The sequence below is a fragment of the Carettochelys insculpta genome, chromosome 3 (assembly GCF_033958435.1).
Source record: "Carettochelys insculpta isolate YL-2023 chromosome 3, ASM3395843v1, whole genome shotgun sequence".
Taxonomy (NCBI): Eukaryota; Metazoa; Chordata; order Testudines; family Carettochelyidae; genus Carettochelys; species Carettochelys insculpta.
Genome location: NC_134139.1, coordinates 91,179,419 through 91,199,577, shown reverse-complemented (window position 1 = coordinate 91,199,577; position 20,159 = coordinate 91,179,419). Strand labels below are relative to the sequence as shown.

Genomic DNA, 20,159 nt, shown 5'->3' with positions numbered 1-20,159 from the left:
CTCACAGAGACCCAATCAGATTTAGTGCCAACAAGCCATAGCAGGGTATAAATTAATGGGTCACTGTGGCATACCTTAGGTATCTTCAACCTTGTGCATTTATCCACCCCAGAAAGTCATCATGTCCTCTAGTGCATACCCTAAAAAGTGACTTACAGCTATTGAAGTATGGTGTATTGTTATTTTTCTCTCTCTCTCTCTCTCTCTCTCATCTATTTGGAACCCTTGTCACCTTGTGCATTCATTCAACAGCAATGTGTCATCAAATAACTTATTTAATGTTATAAAGGTCAAGTCCTTGAACCTGCATTCAGGTCCCTATGGGTGAATACTTACTTACACTGGCTTCCCACAGATTCAACTACAGGCTCTGGCCCTAAATCTAAAACACTGAACAGTTCCCAGTTAAGTTTTTACATCAGAAGAAGAGTTAAAGTGGTTGAAAGGTCCACAGGCCACAAGCTTGCCACTGTGGATGGGGAAGGGACAGTTTATATCAGAGGCAGCAGCTCCCAGCATGGATGCCATGGATCTCCACTTCCACTTCAGCTGTTTCTTCTTCATGATATCTTCATAAGTCACTGCCATATTATAAATTATTATTACACCAAAGAACAGTTCAGAGACCCTGTTGTGTTCCTTCTACTTTATTTAGGACCTGTCTGATGTTGCAAAATGAGAAATTGGCCAATAGTTGCCGAATGTAGCTTACAGAACCACAATAAAACACCCACAGAGCTGTCCTGAAAACTGCAAGTGGATGGGAACACAAAAAACCTCCAGGAATAATTAAGAAGGAATTTTCAATCTCAAGTAAAAAAAATGCTACTTTTTGAAAGAAATCCGTTTCTGTCAAAACCAAAAGATAGTTCAAACTCCTTTTTTGTGTGAGAGAGACTTGCTGGTTAGTCACCAGGAGTGGAAGCACTATCTAATGCCTTAGCTTTAGTGCAAACATTTTAATTAACCTAATTTCCTCCCATTCAAATATTAAAATGATTTATGAGCATTTTTGTTGCCCTTTATTTCCTCAGGCAGCTGGGTAGAAGTAGGGAAGAGGTGAGGGAAGTTAAAAAAAAACAGCTGGACAAGGAAAAGGGGAGAAGGCAGGTGTTTGAGGGTCAAGTTAGTTGCAGGATTAGCTGCGTTTACATGCCGTTTAAATGTCTCTGCATTATTAAAAGTTGACTTTGAAAACAGAGTGTCTGTTGGGGTTGGAAGGAATTTTAAAGCGGACTTCCATCTTTTTTATTCCTTTGTTACTGCAATGGGCAACCTATGTTCTGCTTTGGACAGCTGGCCTCCAAAGCCACTGTAGCTTTAGCTCTGTATGCTGCTGAAGAGAATCATTGACAATGGATGACACCAAACGCCACGCAGAAGAGCAAGGGGCTAAGGACCAGCTTTGAAGTCAGGCAGCCATGCCCAGTCACTCCTGCAAAGCCTGTGTCAGCTGGAGGTGTGTCTTCAGAAAAGGTAGGGTCGTTTTGAGGCAGGCAGAGAAAGGGGGCAGGCGGCTGTTCTGAAGGGGAAATACTGCCCTGGAGCTCACTGTCTGAGACATGACAAGCCAGATCTGTGAGAGCCCACAGAGAAGAGGCTAGTGACTGAGCGCATGGGTCAGAATATAGCAGTAATGACTTTTTCCAGGAAGCTAAAGGAAACAGGGGTAAGAAGTGGCTCAGGAAGGCAGTTGCTTAGCCACCAAGGGATTGACTGGCACTGCCCACCATTGGGCCCTGGATTGAAGCCTGGAGGAGAAGGCAGGCCTGGGCTCCTCTATCTACTCCAAGAGAACCATTACAACCATAAGAACCCTAACCTAGTGTGAAAGGCCAGCTGGAAAAGACTTTGTTTTGACAGTTTGAGGGCCCAGTCCCCCGAATCCCACTGCTAATGGGGAGGACTGCAAACTCTTGAGAGGGTGCTGAAAGGAAGGATTGAGTTTCACCCAGGAGACAACCTGCCTGCCCCTCCTGACAGCCCCTATTCATTAGGCTGCACTGTTGGTGGTTATGCACTATCTACAGGGACCCAAATGCTTCCTATAGCCTTAAGATACTAAAGCGTGAGTTCTTGTTACAAGCTGTAGCTCTCAGTTTTCGCACACTCTTTGCATTACACAAAGTGGAACACACTCAATTGAAATTACATTATTGCCATATTCTTTTATGGCCACCTTTCTACTGACACAATCCAACCATACCAGATCAGACTGACCTGGTCCATGAAAGAGTTTGAAAAGTCCTCGTAACAAGAAGTGCTCAACCCATTTACCAACAGTCTAGATTCACCAGGCTGTTGACCCATTGAATCAGCTCTGCTAGTCTGGATTTCACAGAGGACTTAACCGTCAAATAACGCTTGATGCCTCTATCACATCCATACATAGCAATGTAAAATCTTTAGGTTATGACTAATTGGACTTCGACTGAGTTTCCTGATGCTAACATTCTGGTCTTCTTCTAAATGGTGCTAATGATCTGGGGCTGGAGCAACCATGAGAAAAATATAATAGGTGCTCATCACCCCCTGGCAGCCCTGAGGATCAGCATCTCCAGCCCAGCACCTCCCACCTGCTGCAATCAGCTGTTCAACAGCATGCAGGAGGTGTTGTAGGAGAGGGAGAGGAATGGAGACAGAAAGAGACAGGGGAAGGTGTGGGAAGAGACGGGTGAGGGGAGAGAACTTGGGAGAAGAGTTAGAATAGAGGCAGTGCCTGGAGTAGAGCAGTGATAAGAAGAAATGTGTCGGAGTCTTGGAGGAAGGCATGGTGGGGTGGTTGAGCAGCTACTGGGGGTCGAGTAAATTGGCACATATGCTCCTCTTTTACTTCTTTTCGATTATCTGGGTACCAAGGTGAATTATTAGAAGATGCAACTGCACCAGTGACTGAGGGCAAAATAAAAACATTCAGTTAGGCCTTTAATGGAGTGGGCTAGTTGCTAAAAGGTACTTCGTCTCAGAAAGTTCTGAAAAATTATTGAGTCCATTGGACAATGGGTAAATGATATTTCCTCCATCTCAACAGAAACTAAAGTAGTTTCTATCCTCAACTTGAAGGAGCTGGTTATTTAACCTGGAGCGGTATTGGCTTATTAAAATATTGCCAGGGGATGTGAGGGCAGTGAACTACTTAAAAGGAACTATATTCCTATTCCCCCCATACCTTCTCCAATATCAGTTCTGAATTAGGATTACAGCACTTGAACCATATGGATTTTAGAATCGAGGCAAATGGAGTGACTCCTATTCCTGCTGCAATGCATACACTGACTTGATAGTGGAAAACATCTGTAGTCGGAGCTCCAAATGGTCCATCCACAGCCAGTCTGGAGTAAGAAAGTAACATCTGTTTAAAAGTCAGCAACATAGCAATGTAACTTAATCTGAGAGATACTGGGTTACATTTTCAAAAATTGTGCTTCTGATGTGTATATAAAAATGACGTGACTAAACTGTCACACAAATTGTTGTTACACAAAGATTTAATTTTCAGTTAGTGGGATTTCATAGCAAAGCAGATATTTTATATGAAATGAGAGCACAAGAGCATCCACGTTGAGTTAGGACCCTGGCCATGTATTTAAGCATGCAATTGCAATTTTCAGGCTTTCTGAAACGTGATTAGTCATTTAATTGAATGTCCAAATTTAGCTAAGGTATTTGCACAAATTTAGCCAATGTATTTGCATATTTAATGATGATTTACTGCAAATCATCTTGTTTTTTAAAGCTTTATATTCCATATAGTATAACTCAAAGGACAGGGGAGAAGAAGATTTATTAATATTTTTGAAAAGTTTAAGTACTGTATGTATTCAATGAAAGAGAGAGCAAGGAATTAGTTTCTGAACTATTCCAGAGAAACAAATATTTCATAAATAAAATATACTTAATGAAACTATAACCGATACTTCCTATCAGAATTAAGAGAAATTTGTGCAGGTCTGAATTCCTCTTTAAGCAACAGTCCTTAGCCTGCATCCATCTATTTGAACAGGAAGGATATAAATTAGAGCTGAAAAAGAACAATTACATCATCTAATCCATCCTATTGCGTGTTTTGTACAGCCTAATTTTAAATGACTGAGGTGATGGTGCTTTCATCACTTCCTTTGGAAGACTGTTTTGCAATCTAACATCTTTCTTTGAGGAAGCGTAGGCTTCCTGTATTCCAGATTTTCTGTATGATTGCAGATATTATTGTTTGAATTCCAGTAAACTGAAGTTTACATAGTGCAAATTAACATAAGGATGTTGTAGAAAAGACAAGTTTGTTAATAAGAAAAGAAAAGGCATGTAACAGTCCACAAAAGGCATTTTTATTAATTATTTAAAAATCTACTATTTTGCATGTCGTGATGCTGGCTTGTTTAAGAGTGTTGCTGCATAAGCAAACATGTCCCATTTTCAATTACTCTATTTCCCATCTTCAATCACACTAGTTATTTGGTTTGCTTTTATTCAACTATTTCTGATTGTGTGTGTAATTGTACGTGAAATAGCATGTGCTACTTTGACAATTTAGCTGCAAACCCAAATATGTGGTTATATAAACATCACCTATTTTTCTCCCTACATCTGTTTTGATTTGTATGTGTGTTATGACCATTCCTATATTTGTGGAGCACTCAAAACTCCCAGTGAAGTCAGGGGGAATTTAGGGAATAAAAACATACAATGAAGTTTATTGTCAGCTGCCTAGATAACATGTGGGTACACTGCATTATGTAGGATATATTATACACTGTGTAAAGCATTCTAAGCTTTATGGAATATTTAGAAGCACTTTTTCTATATCATGCAGTAATGATTTAGCAGCATGATTTCATTAATATCAGTAGATGTTGATGGCTAAATCCTTGTGACTCTGAAAATTCATCCTTCTCTATAAGTACCTGAAACACACACTTTTTATTTTGAAATTGAAGCTCAACAAAGGTTGCTTACCGGTTATATGAATTCTCCAAACATATTACTCTTTGCAGATCTTGTAGGAATTGCATAGCATGCCTATCAAGCTGCAGAACCATTTCTAGTAGTTAATTATTAGTGGGACACAAAAGCAGCTGCCATGAATTTAAATGTTCAGCACCATCTTTATAAGACTCTCACTTCTAGGAATCCTCTGTCTCTCTTTGCCTCACTCGTCTTTAAAAAGATAGAAGGAAAGGGAGGTAACTAAAGAGGATTTTTTAAAGCAGGGGCAAAATGGAGCGGGGGAATGCTGGGAAGGAGGAAGAAGCAGGTTGGTGTTTGCAGGTCAGTAGAGGGGAGAAGTGAAGGCACCAGATAAGAATTCCCTAAACCAAATGAAAGTGGGATCAGCACAGCTGGGAGAAGTAGGATTTGCTCCGAGATAAGGACTGGAGGTAGAAGGAGAGAGCCAGATACTGGAAGAGAGCTGTAGGTCAGTGGCTCTCAATCTTTCCAGACTACTGTACAGTTTCAGGAGTCTGATTTGTTTTGTGTATGCCCAAGTTTCACATCTCTTAAAAAAACTACTTGCTTTCAAACTCAGACACAGAAACACAAAAGTGTCACAGTACACTATTACTGAAAAATTGCTTATTTTTTCATTTTAACCATATAATAATAAAATAAATCATTTGGAATATACCTATCATGGAGATTGAACCGCTCTAGTCTGGCAGTCTCACGATCTGACTGGTGCAGAATGAAAGAATTTGCTGGACCACAGGAGGTCAATGCTGTCTAGCAGCATTACCAGAGCTTTTTTCCTGGAACACACCAGAACAGCGTTCTGGCACCCTTTTTTCTGGTGCCACCATTTTGGAAGCTGTCTGGGTGGCTCTGAGCTATATGTGGCTCTTTAAGGAGCCATTTGTGGCTCCCACTGCTGCTGCTGCTCACACCTCCAGCTCCCTGGTGCTAAAACAGGAGGACAGTGGGACAGTTTGAGCTGTGAGGGGTTAAGCCTGGGGGTGGTTTGCAGCTGCAGGGGGTTAAATCTTGGGTACAGTTTGGGGCTGCGAGGAGGTTAAGCCTGGGGGTGGCTTAAGGTTGCAGTGAGTTCCAGCACTGTTTTTTCAAGAAAAAAATCACTGAGCATTACCCACATTTCCACTGCTTATACTGGGCTCTTAGAAGACATTTGGGGTAAATTACAGCTAAACAACAGCACAGAACACTGAGAGCCAGGACTCGTGGCTGTCAACAAACTTTATGGGACTACATGAAACTTGGCTACATCTGTGATAAGTGGTCATCTGGCTAACTGAAATCATGCTGAATTATGGGTCTTGTCAGGCAAGGGAGTGGCGGACTAGAGGGGTTCAACCTGTACTTACATTTCGGGGTATAGTAGACAAACAGCATTAACAAGAACTGTCCGTGTGAATGTTTAATTTGTATTAACTTCACTGGTGCTTTTTATGTAACTGCTATAAAACCAGGCAAGTATCTAGGTGAGCTGCTGTACCCTGTGGAAGACTTCTGCATATCCTGGCTGAGAACCACTGTTGGAGGAGAGCATAACATGGGGCTAGGGAACAAGAAACAGGTAAGATACTATGACGACAGGTGCCATTATAAGAACCTAAATGCATAAACAGATGGGAAGCTAGCATACATAAATGGCTACTCTCCTACTCTCCTTTTAATCTGATCGATAAATAGTCACAGGTACAGCTAAATGGCCATATTTACGTATGAGCTGATTCTGAATCTGGGATTTGTGGCAGACCTTCTTAATAACCAAAAGCTCTAAGTTAATTTCCATATTGTTCTTTAGCAGAATGAGGTACTGAGATGGTTCCAAGATTATCTACTCTACAAAAGGCAACCCACACAAATATTAACATTTAAACCTTGGCAACTTCCATGGCTCCTTGAAGGCCTTTTCCTCTGCTCCACAGGCCTTGAACAGGGCTCCCGTCCAATCCCCAACTACCCTTATGTGCACACTGAAGAATTCCTCCTCAGGAGCTGACGTCAGTGTGAAAGGATGCCACTCCAATTGTGATACAGCAGGGCACTGTAGAAATATATACTGACCAGGCTCCATTTTAAAGCCACATTTCTTCATATGGAGCTCAAGGACTCCAGAGGAATGAGTCACCACCTAAACCACAGTAAACCAGAAGAAAAGATCTATTTTTCCTGTTCTGCTATGTTAATTATGAATACATACTCATTTATGGTAAGTCTCAGAGCTTCTCTACTTCACTTCTACTTGCTGTCAGCAAAAAGGAACTATAAAGTGGGACACAGTTTTGAAGCTGACAGTGGAAAAATGTGCTATACAGTACAGGTTGAACTTCTCTAATCTGGAACTCTCTTGTCTGGCAAACTCCATAATTCAACATGATTTTAACTAGCTGGAAGACCACTTATCATGGGTGTGGCCATGTTTCCCATGATCCCATAAGTGTGCTTCCAGCCACCAATCCTGGGTCTCAGCATTTTGTGCTGTTATTTAACTATAATTTACTGCTAAATGTTTTCTAAGAGCTCAGTAAGCAGTGGAAGTATTGGTAATGCTGTTAGACAATATGACCTCCCATGGTTCTGCAAATTCTCTTGCCAAGCATCAGTTAAGTCCCAAAGGTGCTGGATTAGAGAGGTTCAACCTGTATATCATCATGCTACAGTTACTCAACATCAGCCCCATAATTTCCACTGAATGTATTATATGGTATTTTGCATTATGGGTTTGAGAAGCCAAGTGAACCCTGTGTAACAAACCACATTTTAGGCAACATTTAGCTTGGGAGTCAGAGAGAGACCATACAACAGTATCTCCAAACATATTTTGCTTAATGTTCCTTCACACCAATTTGACTGTAGTGCAACTCAGCTGACATGTATGATGTTATTGCTGATTTACACCAAAGTAAGAACAACCAAGTCCATTGAATAGAAGTCTAATTTACTTTTATTAGAAATTCATTTTTTAGTGTCATGAATGGTTGCTTAGCAGTAATTTTAATTCCACTGAAATTCTCATTTTAGTGACTTTACCATTGAGGCCTCACCAGCTACAATTATCATTCCAGGCCATGATTCTATACGTAGAGCCTGAGTCTGACATCACTTAAGCTGGCTTCACAACTGTGTAACTCACTTGATTTCAGTGGAATTATTCCTACTTTACACTAAAGTGAGAGCCACAGGCCTTGAACTTAAAGGCGGATATTAATCTGATGTAAGTTATCATAACTCTATTGCCTTCACAGGAGCAAGGGCTATTTCTGCCAATTAAGGATATACCTCATAACCACCATCAAGTCTCTAGGCTCCATTAATGGAATCCTGGCCCCTTTAAAATAGGTGGGGTTTTGCTGCCAATTTCAATAAGATCAGGATTTCACTCAATGGAGCCAAAGAGGGAGAGACTTCATCTGACCACTGGCTTCATCATCAGGCTGGTACATTGTGGATCAAATTTGCTTACTATGACATAGTCCCTGGTAAACCCCTGTGGGTCCCTGAGCTTCTTGGCGGTTTTCTCTGTTGTGCCTCAGAGACTCATGGAGACCCCTTATCTGCCCAGGCCTTTCCAGAGGCAGGAGTCTCCGCTTAGCAAGCCATCCTTATCATAGGCAAGTCCCAAGTGGGGCAGAATAAAGCCAGTCCCCTTGCAGGCCCATGCCTGTTCTAGTGGAATAACCCTCAGGGAAGGGTAGGGGAGACCAGACCCGCCCTCTACCCTGGACTCCAGCCCAGTGTCCCTACAAAGTCAGGTGGCTGCTGGCAGGGCCTTCTCCCCTGCCCCAACGTAGCAACCTACCCCTGGGCCACTTCACCCACCACTTCCCTGTGTTACCTCTTGCTCTTGCTCTTGCTCTTGCATGCACCTTCCAAAACCTCCCCCCCATGCAACCAGCTAGGGGGAACCTTTCATAGGGAGTGCAGGGCCTCAGCTAACCAATGACTGCTGATTAGACTCAGCTGTGGCTAATGGTTAATGAGGCCCCCAGCTGTCTGCCTTAATTGGGAAACAGGAAAGCATTCCCCCACCAGCCAGTATACCTGCCTTCCTGCAGAATTCTGTAGCCCCCAGGCAGCGGTCTGTCACATTACACATAGGGAAAGTCTACACTTGGGAATAAAGTCGAATTTGTTAAAGTCAACTTTTTAACACTAGATTTTATAAAGTTGGACTTGAGTGTCTGAAACTGCTCGCATATTGATTTAGTGTGTCCCCAAAAGGTTGCCAAAGTCTGACTCTGGCAGCAGTACATTGTGGGCACCTATCCCATAGTTCCTGCAGATGGTTTGCATTTTGGGATTTTGTGCCAGTGTCTTGTGGGAAAAAGAGTTGCCACAAGTTGGTTCTGGATTTCTGATGTCATCACCCCACAATGCATTTCCGTCACTCCCATCTTTTCACTTAAAACAAACAGACGAGGGAATGTTCCTGCTGCTTTTATGTTGACTGATGCCTTCCATTACAAACAATGAAATGGATCCTGACGCACTTTACAGTTTGGTGCAGTGCTTTGTGATGACTCTCACACTGTGATGCAGTATATTCCAAATGAAGTGCCCAGGCTGGTTGATGCTGGAGGCATTGATGGACGTGAAGATCTGGTGAGTAGCACTGCAGAGTTATTAGCGGCACTGGAGTCACTGCACAGCCTGCAGCACAGGTTCTGGACCCATGAAACCAGGTTGGGCTGGTGGGAGCTCATCATTTTGCAGTCATTGAATGATCAGCAGTGGCTGCAAAACTTCCACATGCATAAGGCCATTTTCATGGAACTTTGTGAAGTGCTATCTCCCACCCTGAAGTGCAGCAATATGAGAATGAGACCTGCTTTAACAGCTGAGAAGCATATGGTAATTATTCCATGGAAGTTTGCAATGCCAGACAACTAAAAGTCAGTGGGAAATCAGTTTGGAGTGGGCAACTCTACCGTGGGGGCTGCTGTCATCCAGGTAGCCAAGGTGATCAATAAGCTTCTCCTAAGAAAGACAGTGACTCTGGTGAATGTGCAGGACATAGTGGATGGATTTGCTGCCATGGGGTTCCCTAATTGCAGTGGGGCCATTGAAGGAATGCACATTACCACCTTGGCACCAGACCACCAGCCTTCAGAGTATATTAACTGCCAGGGGAACTTCTCTGTGGTGTTGCAGGACTTGGTGGATCACAAAGGTCATTTCACTGACATCAATGTACGGCAATGTACAATGTACGACATCAATGTACGGTGGTTGGGAAGGGTGCATGACATGTGAATCTTTAGGAATTCTGGTCTCTTTACAAGGCTCCAGAGTGGAACCCTCTTTGCAGACCAGAAAATTAACACTGAGGGTGTGGAAATGCCCCTAGTGATTCTTGGTGACCCTGCTTACTCCTTGGTCCCTTGGCTCATGAAGCCATACACAGGCAACCTTAACCCCAGTAAGGACCTCTTTAATTACAGGCTGAGCAGGTGCGGAATGGTGGTAGAATGTGCCTTTGGTCATTTTAAAAGCAGGTTCAGATACCTTCTGACCCACTTAGACCTCAGTGAAGAAAACATTACCCTTGTCGTTGGAGACTGCTGTATTCTTCATAATATTTGTGAGGTTCAGGGGCAGGGGGATACAAGGCCCTGGGCAGCAGACGGGAATGTGTAGGGATAGGGTGGCATATAATGGCGCATGTGTTGGATGGGGGTGCAGAGTTCATTGACCAGGACTTTTCAGGCACGCTTCAATTAATTCAGTCTACCTGTTCATTATGGGCAGGACTGAAGCATTCATTTGTGCTTGGTTATCCATCATGCTTTTCCTTCACTCTCTCAGCTCAACTTTTTCCTTTGCTGCCACATCAAAATAATTCCTATCGTTTCTTGCCATGACTTCTTCCTCCTCTACATCTGTGACAACCTCAGAGGGGAAGACTGGGCCCTCTGCTTCAGACTGCAAGATTGCTTCCTCACATAAAAACACACAGAAATACTAATGGCATTGTCAACAGCAATGTTTTTGTCTTCTCTTGGAACAATGAGCATACTGACAGAATGAAGGGCTGTCTGTGTCAATGGAAGAAAATATTGCAACTGCAAGGTCACTCTGTGGACTCTTAAGGCTGAAGAATTTTTCATTCCAAGCAGAATGCTTTAAGCTCTTCTGCAGCTGATTATCTTCAACACCACAGTAAGCTGTTTGTAGGTTCATAGGAAAAAATTTTGATCTCCCACTGAACCAGGGGGCAGAGGGTTGGCCACAGCATGCACTTCTGAAAGCACCACTTGGATTTTAAAGCAGCTGCTCCAGGAGTTAAAAAATCATTAAAAGTCACTGCAGGTGCACATGTGAAGTGGGGGGGGGTCCGATCACCCAAAGACCCTGGGGGAAAGGGGGTTTGCTGTACGCCCATGTGGATGCCATTCTAGGGGGGAGGGGACAGCTGCACCATGGACTTCTTAAAGTAGCACCTTGTTTAAAAGCAGGCTCTGCAGGAGGAGTTAAAAAAAATCCAGCACCTGGATTTTAAAGCTGCACCGTGATTTAAAAGCCAGTAAGGCTGCATGAGTTTTGCTCTGTGGTGGGGGTGTCACCGGCAAAAAATCATTAGCGACTCATGAAATTTCCCATGCATTCTAGGTTGCAAAAATGTGACATGAGCCTATTCAGTATAAGAAAAAAGGATAAGGAAAGATTGCTCATTGTGTTCGGGTACAATGTTGGAAGATTTCCAAGAATGCTCTGTGGGGCCATGATCCAGATTCCTTGGCACAGTAAGGTGTCTCACTGTGGAAACAGGAGCAAGTCAGGTCTCCCCATAAATCTTGTGAGGAGAATCAGAAAGTGCCTAAATACTTCAACTTTTTGTCTAAACAGGATCAGTGCTCCATCGTCAGACATATTAACAAGCTGTACGAAGGGAAACAGGCAGAAACCCTCCCACCTCTCGACTGCAACATACTTTTATCAGCAGAAAGAAAGCAAACTTCCCAGAAGTGCCCTCTCCAGCATCCTGATTTGCCTCCAAAACTGCCTCCTGAGATAAGCAGACAGGATATAAGTTGAAAAGTGGCTCCTGGCTTGCACGATCTGCTTCTGCACTTGACTGTATCTCACTGTCATCTACCTCTTCCTCGCTCAGCAAATCAGACTGTGCTTCGTGAGCCTGTCAAGGAACACTCTTTAATGAGGAGACAATGTGTGTTCTGGGTGAAGAGGTTGAATCTGTCCCCAGAATAGCGTGAAGTCCATAATAATATTGGCATTTCTGGGAAGATGCCCCAGACCGACCATTTGCTACTTTGCACTTCTGGTAGTTTTGCCTCAGCTTCTTGATTTTAATGTGGTAGTGCTGAGCGTCCCTGATGTATCCTTTGAGAATCATGCCTTGTGATGTCTTTGCATAAATATTAACATTTCTTTTGCGGGCTTTGAGCTGAAGGAAGATAGCTTTTTCCACCCCCTATACTGGGATGAAGTCCAAGATCTCTTGATGGCTCCATGCTGGTGCTCTTTTGTGATCATGGGAACTTATGGGTACTGTGTGTGCTGCAGAGATGTGCTCCAGATGTCTGCTCACTGACCAGAGAGGAAAGGAAAATTTATGGGCTGATGACCACTGCTTCTTGTCACCTACTTCCTGCTCATCTGGAGAGCACCAGAGGTGAAGCAATGACCAGAAAGAACATGTTGTGGGACAGTTTCAGAGGCTAATAAAATAGTTTTTAATCATGCTGCCATCTGCATTTCCATAGGTTGACATTGAAAAATTGACTTTTAGGAGTCACTCCCAGTGAATGCGGCACTACAAAAATCAACAGTTGAGCCCCTAAAATCAACATTATGAGAGCAATGGTGCAGACTGATGGTTTATAAAAATCAACATTAGGCCCTTAAATTCGACTTAATGTCCTAGTGTAGACTTGGCCATAGGATTTGTATACTTGCTATTGTAGTGGGAGCAAATGCTAAAATCAAATTAAAAAGCAATATTGTGCAAAACTACCTGGTAATACTGAAAGAGTTCAAGAAGCTAGCACTGAAGACAAAGCTACCAAGAGCATTGAAATCATCAGCAAAACTAGCTGACAAAAATCTTCTGTTAATAGAACAATATAATTTGTATGTTGCTTTTTGTTCAGACATTTAGACTGCATTACATACCTTTGTAATGACAACCTCTTGCTGAAATCTCCAGAACCTAACAACTCTTTCACTGATGTATACCACCACTGGACCTAAAACCCATTTCCAGGCCTGTAAAAAGTTACATAAAAGAAACCAACAAAACTTAAGGTACAAAAAGTTTTCATGTCTGATGAAATCAGCAATTAGCATAAAATTATATGACATGGACCTTTTTTCTATGGCTTTTGGTTGACCCATCAAGACAGCACATTACTTGTACTGTCTATCAAGAGACAAATTCTAGCATACTCTTGAAACAAATATAATGAATTTCTTAATAGGCATATACAAAAGTTGTGTTATGTATATCTGCATTCTGGTCACAAACTTCCCTTTAAAAACTTCTCCTGCTAAGAGACAAAAAGGATTAACTACTTAGGAGCCGTATGTATATATCTCATCACTAAGTCAGAGACATACCTTTATGGAGAAAAATCCAGAGTCTTACTCCCCTTCTTTTTTTAAACAGAGACTCTGAGACATTTCAGAGTAGATAGAATACAGGTAGCCTCCCCACCCGCCACCGGTGCTCTCATTTAGCAAAGGTCCTTCCAGTTACATAGTATGCAAATATGTGCAGCTCTAGCCACAATTAGATCCAAAATGTTCACATATTCTTTAAGTATATGAACACTCACATAACCAGTCTATTCCGTATCAATAATTGGTGTGAGCTGATTTATGGCACTGAACTGGTCGCATCATAGATATTATACACAATCATGGTACTTTGCTTATCATATATAAGGAGCAACATAATAATCAAAGATTCTTAGCTGATCATGTATATTAGTCTGATAATTGTAGTCAGCTGGATTATAATAGCTTCAGATAATTAGATATGCCTGAATCTGCAAGACTACAAAAATGCAGATATATGTCTGTACAGAGTATACCATCATATTCCCAGTTTCAGAGATGGAAGAATGCACAAAAAGCTAACTGAAGCTAACCAAAGACCCGAAAAAACATGTGGCTTTTCAAACCACCCAAATCAACATTTGTTTGCTGCAACATTGATGGTGGGTGTACAAGCCGGAATGATAGTAGGATAAAGCAGCTTTTATGAGAAGGAAATCTTCATTCATATTGGCCATGTCTACACTTAGAAAAAACTGTGAAATGGCCATAATGGCCAAATCGAAGAATACTAATGAGGCGCTGAAATAAATATTCAGCACCTCATTAGCATGCCGCCGGCTGTGGCACTTCGCAAGTGCCATGTTTCACTCACGCGCAGCTCATCTACATGGGAGTCCTTTTCGAAAGTGCCATGGCCGGCAGCATGCTAATGAGGCACTGAATACCCATTTCAGTGCCTCATTAGTATTCTTTGATTTGGCATTTCTAAGTTTTTTCTATGTGTAGATGTAGCCATTATGGGATTCCTTTAGATGATGCTAAGGGGCTGTAGTTGCAGTTTGCCTAGGATAAGTCTTGAAAATTAAATTAAATATTCACATTTAAATAATGGTAAGAAGCTAACAAAAGTTAGAAGATTTTGTGTTAAAGCAGAAACTCAACTTATTGATTGTCTGTAAAGGCAATGGATGTCTCTGCACAGTCAACTTTTCAATATGTCCCACATAAGTTATTAGTGTAGATCAAGTTTCAATAATGATGAAACCTGTTTTTTGCCCTTCTGTTTCCACTACTTGTAAATAAAAACAAGTAGGATGAACTATTGTTTGTGAGCGCACAGACAAAGCTTTTAGTTGAGCCACTGTGATCATCAACAAACAGTTTTTAAACACTTTCATTTTAACATGCCTTCTGTGGGGTTGAGAATAGGAGTATCAGGGGGTAGCCATGTTAGTCTGTATCCTCAAAAACAACAAGAAGTCCTGTGGCATCTTACAGACTAACAGATTTTTTGGAGTATAAGCTTTTGTGGACAAAGACCCACTTCCTCAGTTGCAAGTCAGATACATCTGCTGGAGTGGGTCTTTGCCTATGAAAACTTATGCTCCAAAAAATCTGCTAGTCTATAAGGTGCCACAAGACTTCTTGATGTTTTTCAAGAATAGGGGAGCATTCTCCAGGACTGGTGGATGGCTCAGTGACAGATCTCCTTCCCTGGTAATCAGAAAATTTACATTCTTCCCCAGCTGGTGATTTCTCTCCTTAATTACAATAAGTGAGATGGTGCTGGATGGTACCGATGATATACATTCTGAAACTAGTTAATGGAAATTGTTCAACTGATTTCAGTAGGAGCCAGATCAAGCCCATATGGGTTGACAAATACAATACAAAGTACTACACAAATGTCATCCTGACTTTTACCCTCTTTGAGAGACATCTACTGGATATTATACCACAACATATTACACATCCAGCAAAGTAACCTTCTTACAGATAATCCACAGGCCATACAGTATTATCAAAATACATTAAAAATAATGTAACTTTAAGATGTGGCTTTGGGTATACAGGCAAATCTGGAAAAAGAGGTGCAACAGAGAAAACAGTAAGTTCACTAGTTACCTTTATGATAGTTAATATCAAGCTATGCTGTTGGAATCAAGCTTCTGTCTGTATTTACAGAGCACAACAGTGTATTGATTTTTATGGAAACACTGTGGCTGAAATTTTTAGAGTTGCATTAATTTTTTTCATTAATATGTAGGTGGATAGTGTCTAGCAATGGTTTAAGAAAAATATGTCAGCCATTAAAAGCACTACAAGACACTGAATGTTAATTTTTCTTCTATGTTAAAAATTCTTGTATTTTTTTCTTTCCTAAAACTTCCATATGTGCAGTCTCAGTTTTTTTAGGTTGAAAAGTTAAATGGTTTTGTTTAGATGATAGACATACAACATACTGTACGTGTTTCCTACTTAATTACCTCCTGTGGATTTCCAATCTTCTTGTAGCAAAACGACTTTCTAGGAGACATTTTTCTTGCTTTTCTAATTCTCCTTTCTTTAATTCCTTGTATCTAATTCTGTTCTTCTCACCTAGTTCAGGATTTCAATACTGCTGGTGAGAAGTACATGTTCCAAAGTAGGAATATTATTTTTATCTTCAATTTAATTACCTGTATTTGATATTTGGGTAATCTCTATTAAAACAACAACAACAATAATAATAAACCCACTAAGGCCCTGTTTGCAGAGTTTATGGTCAGCTGTTCTGCTGAGAGATGGCCAAACAGTCTGGCTGCTCTCTGTCAATAGAGAGGATTGCTCTTTCGATCTGATTTTACATATAGATGCAAGCTGTCCAAAGAAGTTTTGCCAGAAGGTCTCTTCCGACAGTGACTTCTGTTGACAGATTGCTGTAGTGTAGAAGTAGCCTAAATGTCCTACTTCATAATGTCTTAAAAATATCTGTTGTTTAAACCAGTTATTTTCAACCTTTTTTATTTGTGGACCCCTAAAATTTTTTAATAGAAGTGCAGAATCATCTGGAAATGTTAGAGATAGTCTACAGATTTCAGGTTGAAAACCACTGCTTTAGAAAGTAAGTTGTTAGAGGATAGAGTCTCCTTATTAGAGCTGTCAAAAGATTAAAACATAATCTCCTGATAAATCATGATTAAATCATGCAGCGAATAACAGAATACCATTTATTTAAATATTTTTGGCTGTTTTCTACATTTGCAAATATATTGATTTCCGTTACAACACAGAATACAAAGTGTACAGAGCTCAACTTATATTTATTTTTATTATAAATGTTACCTCTGTAAAAATAAATAGTATTTTTCAATTATTCTAACACAAATATTTTAGTAAAATTTCTTTATCATGCAAGTTGAACTTAGAAATGTAGAATTATGTATAAAAATAACTACTTAAAAAAAAAAACAATGTAAAACCTGAGTCCATGCCGTCCTACTTCTAATTCAGCCAATCACTTGGACAGACAAGTTTGTTTACATTTTCAGGAGATAATGCTGACTGCTTCTGTATCAGCCTTAACTGCTTTGGATCATTACCGAGCAGAACTTGTCATCGGGATGGAATCATGTTCTCTGGAATGGTAGCTGAAACATGAAAGGTCATGAATGTTTATCATCTCTAGAACATAAATATCTTCGTGTGAACACTGTTCTCACTTTCAGGTGACGCAAATGGCAGCATTACCTCCTGTAAACAAGGCTGGCCATAGGGAAAATGGCACCGGGGTGAACTTGTGCTTTGGTGTCACTGTGGGCATGTCATAATACAACTTTTCTTTGTCCTTTGGGCATGGTACCTCTCATTTTCACTGGTCCCAATGGGAACGCCCATCCTGAATCCCCTTTGCCACTATATTGTGCCCCCTTTCCCTCTAACCTCTGCACAATGCTGCCTTCACCCTTAGCCTTTGCACTTTACTACCACCAGTGCTCCCAACCCCAGTGCTGCACTGCCAGTATGCCCTGCCATTCAACCCCCTTATGCCCAGAAATCCCCATGCCTAGTAATCGCTCACCCAGAGATCTCCACCCTGTGCCAGTAGCGTTCCCCTGCTAACAACTGCCCAGCACCAATATTTCTGATGGAATTCCACACCAAAAATTAAAAATTCTGTGCATGGTATTTTCAAATTTTGGAAAATTCTGCAAATTTTATTTGTCCATAAACAAATGTGGCAAGCATGGGCCACTAGCTCCATGCAGGTGTGAGCTCACCCTGCAACTTTCCCTCTCCCTTCCCATCCTAGGATAGGGACTAGGCAGTGAGATACCTTTGTGTGCCTAGCGAAAGACATAGAGAAGCATTTACATAATGGCTGGGGCATCAGCCAGGACCCAAAATCTATTTGATTGGCAAAAAAGAAGCAGGTGATACCAACAGCTGAGTCCAGCTCCCATCCAGGCTCTTTATTGCCTGTCACACCTCTGGACCATCACCTCCCAAATGGCCTCTTCTTCTCCCTAAAATAGAGACTTTTCCTGTAACCCTGAAATTGAAGAGGTCTCTGGGATATGCAGTTTAATAAGGAAAGGAACCAATTCTTGACCTACAGATGTGCAAGACCAGTAAAATACAGTGGAATAGGGACTGGTCAGGTGCACAGCTGCTTTAGAGCAAACCGTAGGCCTTGTTTTTCCTAGGCAACAGGGCATTTTTTCCACCACATTTTTAGCTGACATATGGTTAATTCCAAAATTTCAAAATATTGTGCACAACATTTTCAATTTTTTGGCATGGAATTCCCTCAGGACAGTTGGGGTGGGGGTGAGCACTGGACCCTGGGGAGATCTGTCAGTGGAAGGGCACTTAAAAAGACTAGTCCTTCCCCAAACACACACATCTCCTGTGTCTGTTCCCTGCCCTTTCTACCAGTTTCTCCCTTCACCCCACAATCACAGGCTCTGATACTTTCCCAGTTTTACCACTCTTTTGTCTTTTTTTTTTTTTGGTTATTTGATCCTCTGCCACTCCCTCCTACACCCCACATTTTAAAACGAGAGCTTTCTTGTTCACCTTAAGACTTCATCAATGTGTTAGTTACCATGTGTCAGCTAAAAACGTGGTAAAAAAATACCTTATTGCGTGGGAAAAACAAGGCCAACACATACGCTTTAAAATAGCTGCACACATGGCCAATCACTTTTCTACTGTAGTTTATTCTCTGTCAGTTCTTATCCCATGATCATTACCCCAGTATCTGAGCATCTTCCAGTAATTCATTCAGCAACTGTGACTAACATATTTTCCATGTTATTTGTTCTCTCTGAATTCTCTAAGTAGGGCAAATCCCCAATGCAGAGAAGAAATGAATGACTCCCTTACTCCCAGGTCTGGGCTGAAGCATGAAGTGGTGGGGAATTACACCTCCTTGGCTGTGTCTACACTCGCCCAAAACTTCGAAATGGCCATGCAAATCGGACAGGAATATGGGAATAGCAGATAGGAATAAGGGAATTTTGAAGTTACTGGAGTATTTTCGAAAAGGAGCCCCGTCTGGACGAGCCATGTGGTGGCGAGCCACATTAATTTCAAAGTGCTGCGGCTGCCGGCATTCTAATAAGGCACTGAATATGTATTTCAGCACTTCATTAGTAAACTTTAAAATGGCCATTTGCATGGCCATTTCGAAGTTTTGGGCTAGTGTAGACATAGCCCTTATGTAGAAAAATTTGTCAGTTTCCAAAGCTGTGAGCTAGGCTCATTTCACCAGTGCCAACCAGATGCAAGCAACAGCACAAACTGAATTTTGTACAAGCGTTTCCTTTAAAAGTTTTCTGTTTCAAATGGGGCAAATATCTGACACCAGAATATTACTTATAATAAGAAGAAAATGTTCATTAAAGTCAAATGGAATTTTTAAAGGATTTTAAAAGAAAAATATGTACCCATATTTTAAGATTACTCCAGACCCTCAGCAATGTGCATATAATTCACCTATATATAATCCCATGATTCATATTGTCATAACCTTTATCCTATCACCCCCTTCATTACTCTTGCTTATTACATTAAGTCTTAGTTTGGGCAGCTGACAACACCAGGGAAACCTCACTGTTTCCATCCTTCCCTGCCATGCCTGCTCCTTACTGCATCCACATATCAATGCACAGTCTGGTTGCCTCCAGCCAGGTTCAGCCTCTGCCCTCTCCTCTGGTCTGCGAAGTCCCAAGCCTGGCTCTGCTCCTGAGCTGGGCTCCCCTCTTACTTCCCAGCCTCTGGGTATCCCCTCCCTTGCTCTTTTTGCTCACCCTTGCCCAGCTCCTCTACTTCCCTGTGGGCAGAGCTGTCCCAGCCACAGAATGAGGTGGGATAGCTGCTCCAGGTCCCATGATTTTGGAGGCCCCGTAGCAGCCACCCCCACTTTTTTACCGACAGGAGCAGGAGGATTACCTGGAGCAGGGCATGGGGGCAACTGCCAAAAACAACTGCTGCAGGGGCTTGCCTCCCTTTGGCCTCCCCCGTCCCTGCCCGGCACTCATCACACAGAGTGAGCGACAGCCTACTCCGCTCCACCACGGCCTGCCCGTCTGCTGAGTCAGACTTCTCCATATGCTGCTGGAGGGCCTTCACTCCCAGTGGGCCATGGAGAAGAGGGGCTCAGCAGGCTGGGAAGGCACAGTGGAGCACTACATGGGGAG

At 41.9% G+C, this 20,159-nt stretch overlaps 1 protein-coding gene across 1 annotated transcript in view; it reads right to left on the bottom strand.

The window, feature by feature from the left end:
- NOX3 (NADPH oxidase 3) overlaps window positions 1-20,159 on the bottom strand; it is a 61,191-nt gene that overhangs the window by 21,646 nt on the left and 19,386 nt on the right. The window contains exons 8-10 of the mRNA XM_074988702.1: window positions 13,090-13,182; window positions 6,834-7,087; window positions 3,170-3,332 (exon numbers count right to left, since the gene is read on the bottom strand). Coding sequence (XP_074844803.1) covers window positions 3,170-3,332; window positions 6,834-7,087; window positions 13,090-13,182 — 510 coding nt within the window. The remainder of the gene's footprint in view (window positions 1-3,169; window positions 3,333-6,833; window positions 7,088-13,089; window positions 13,183-20,159) is intronic.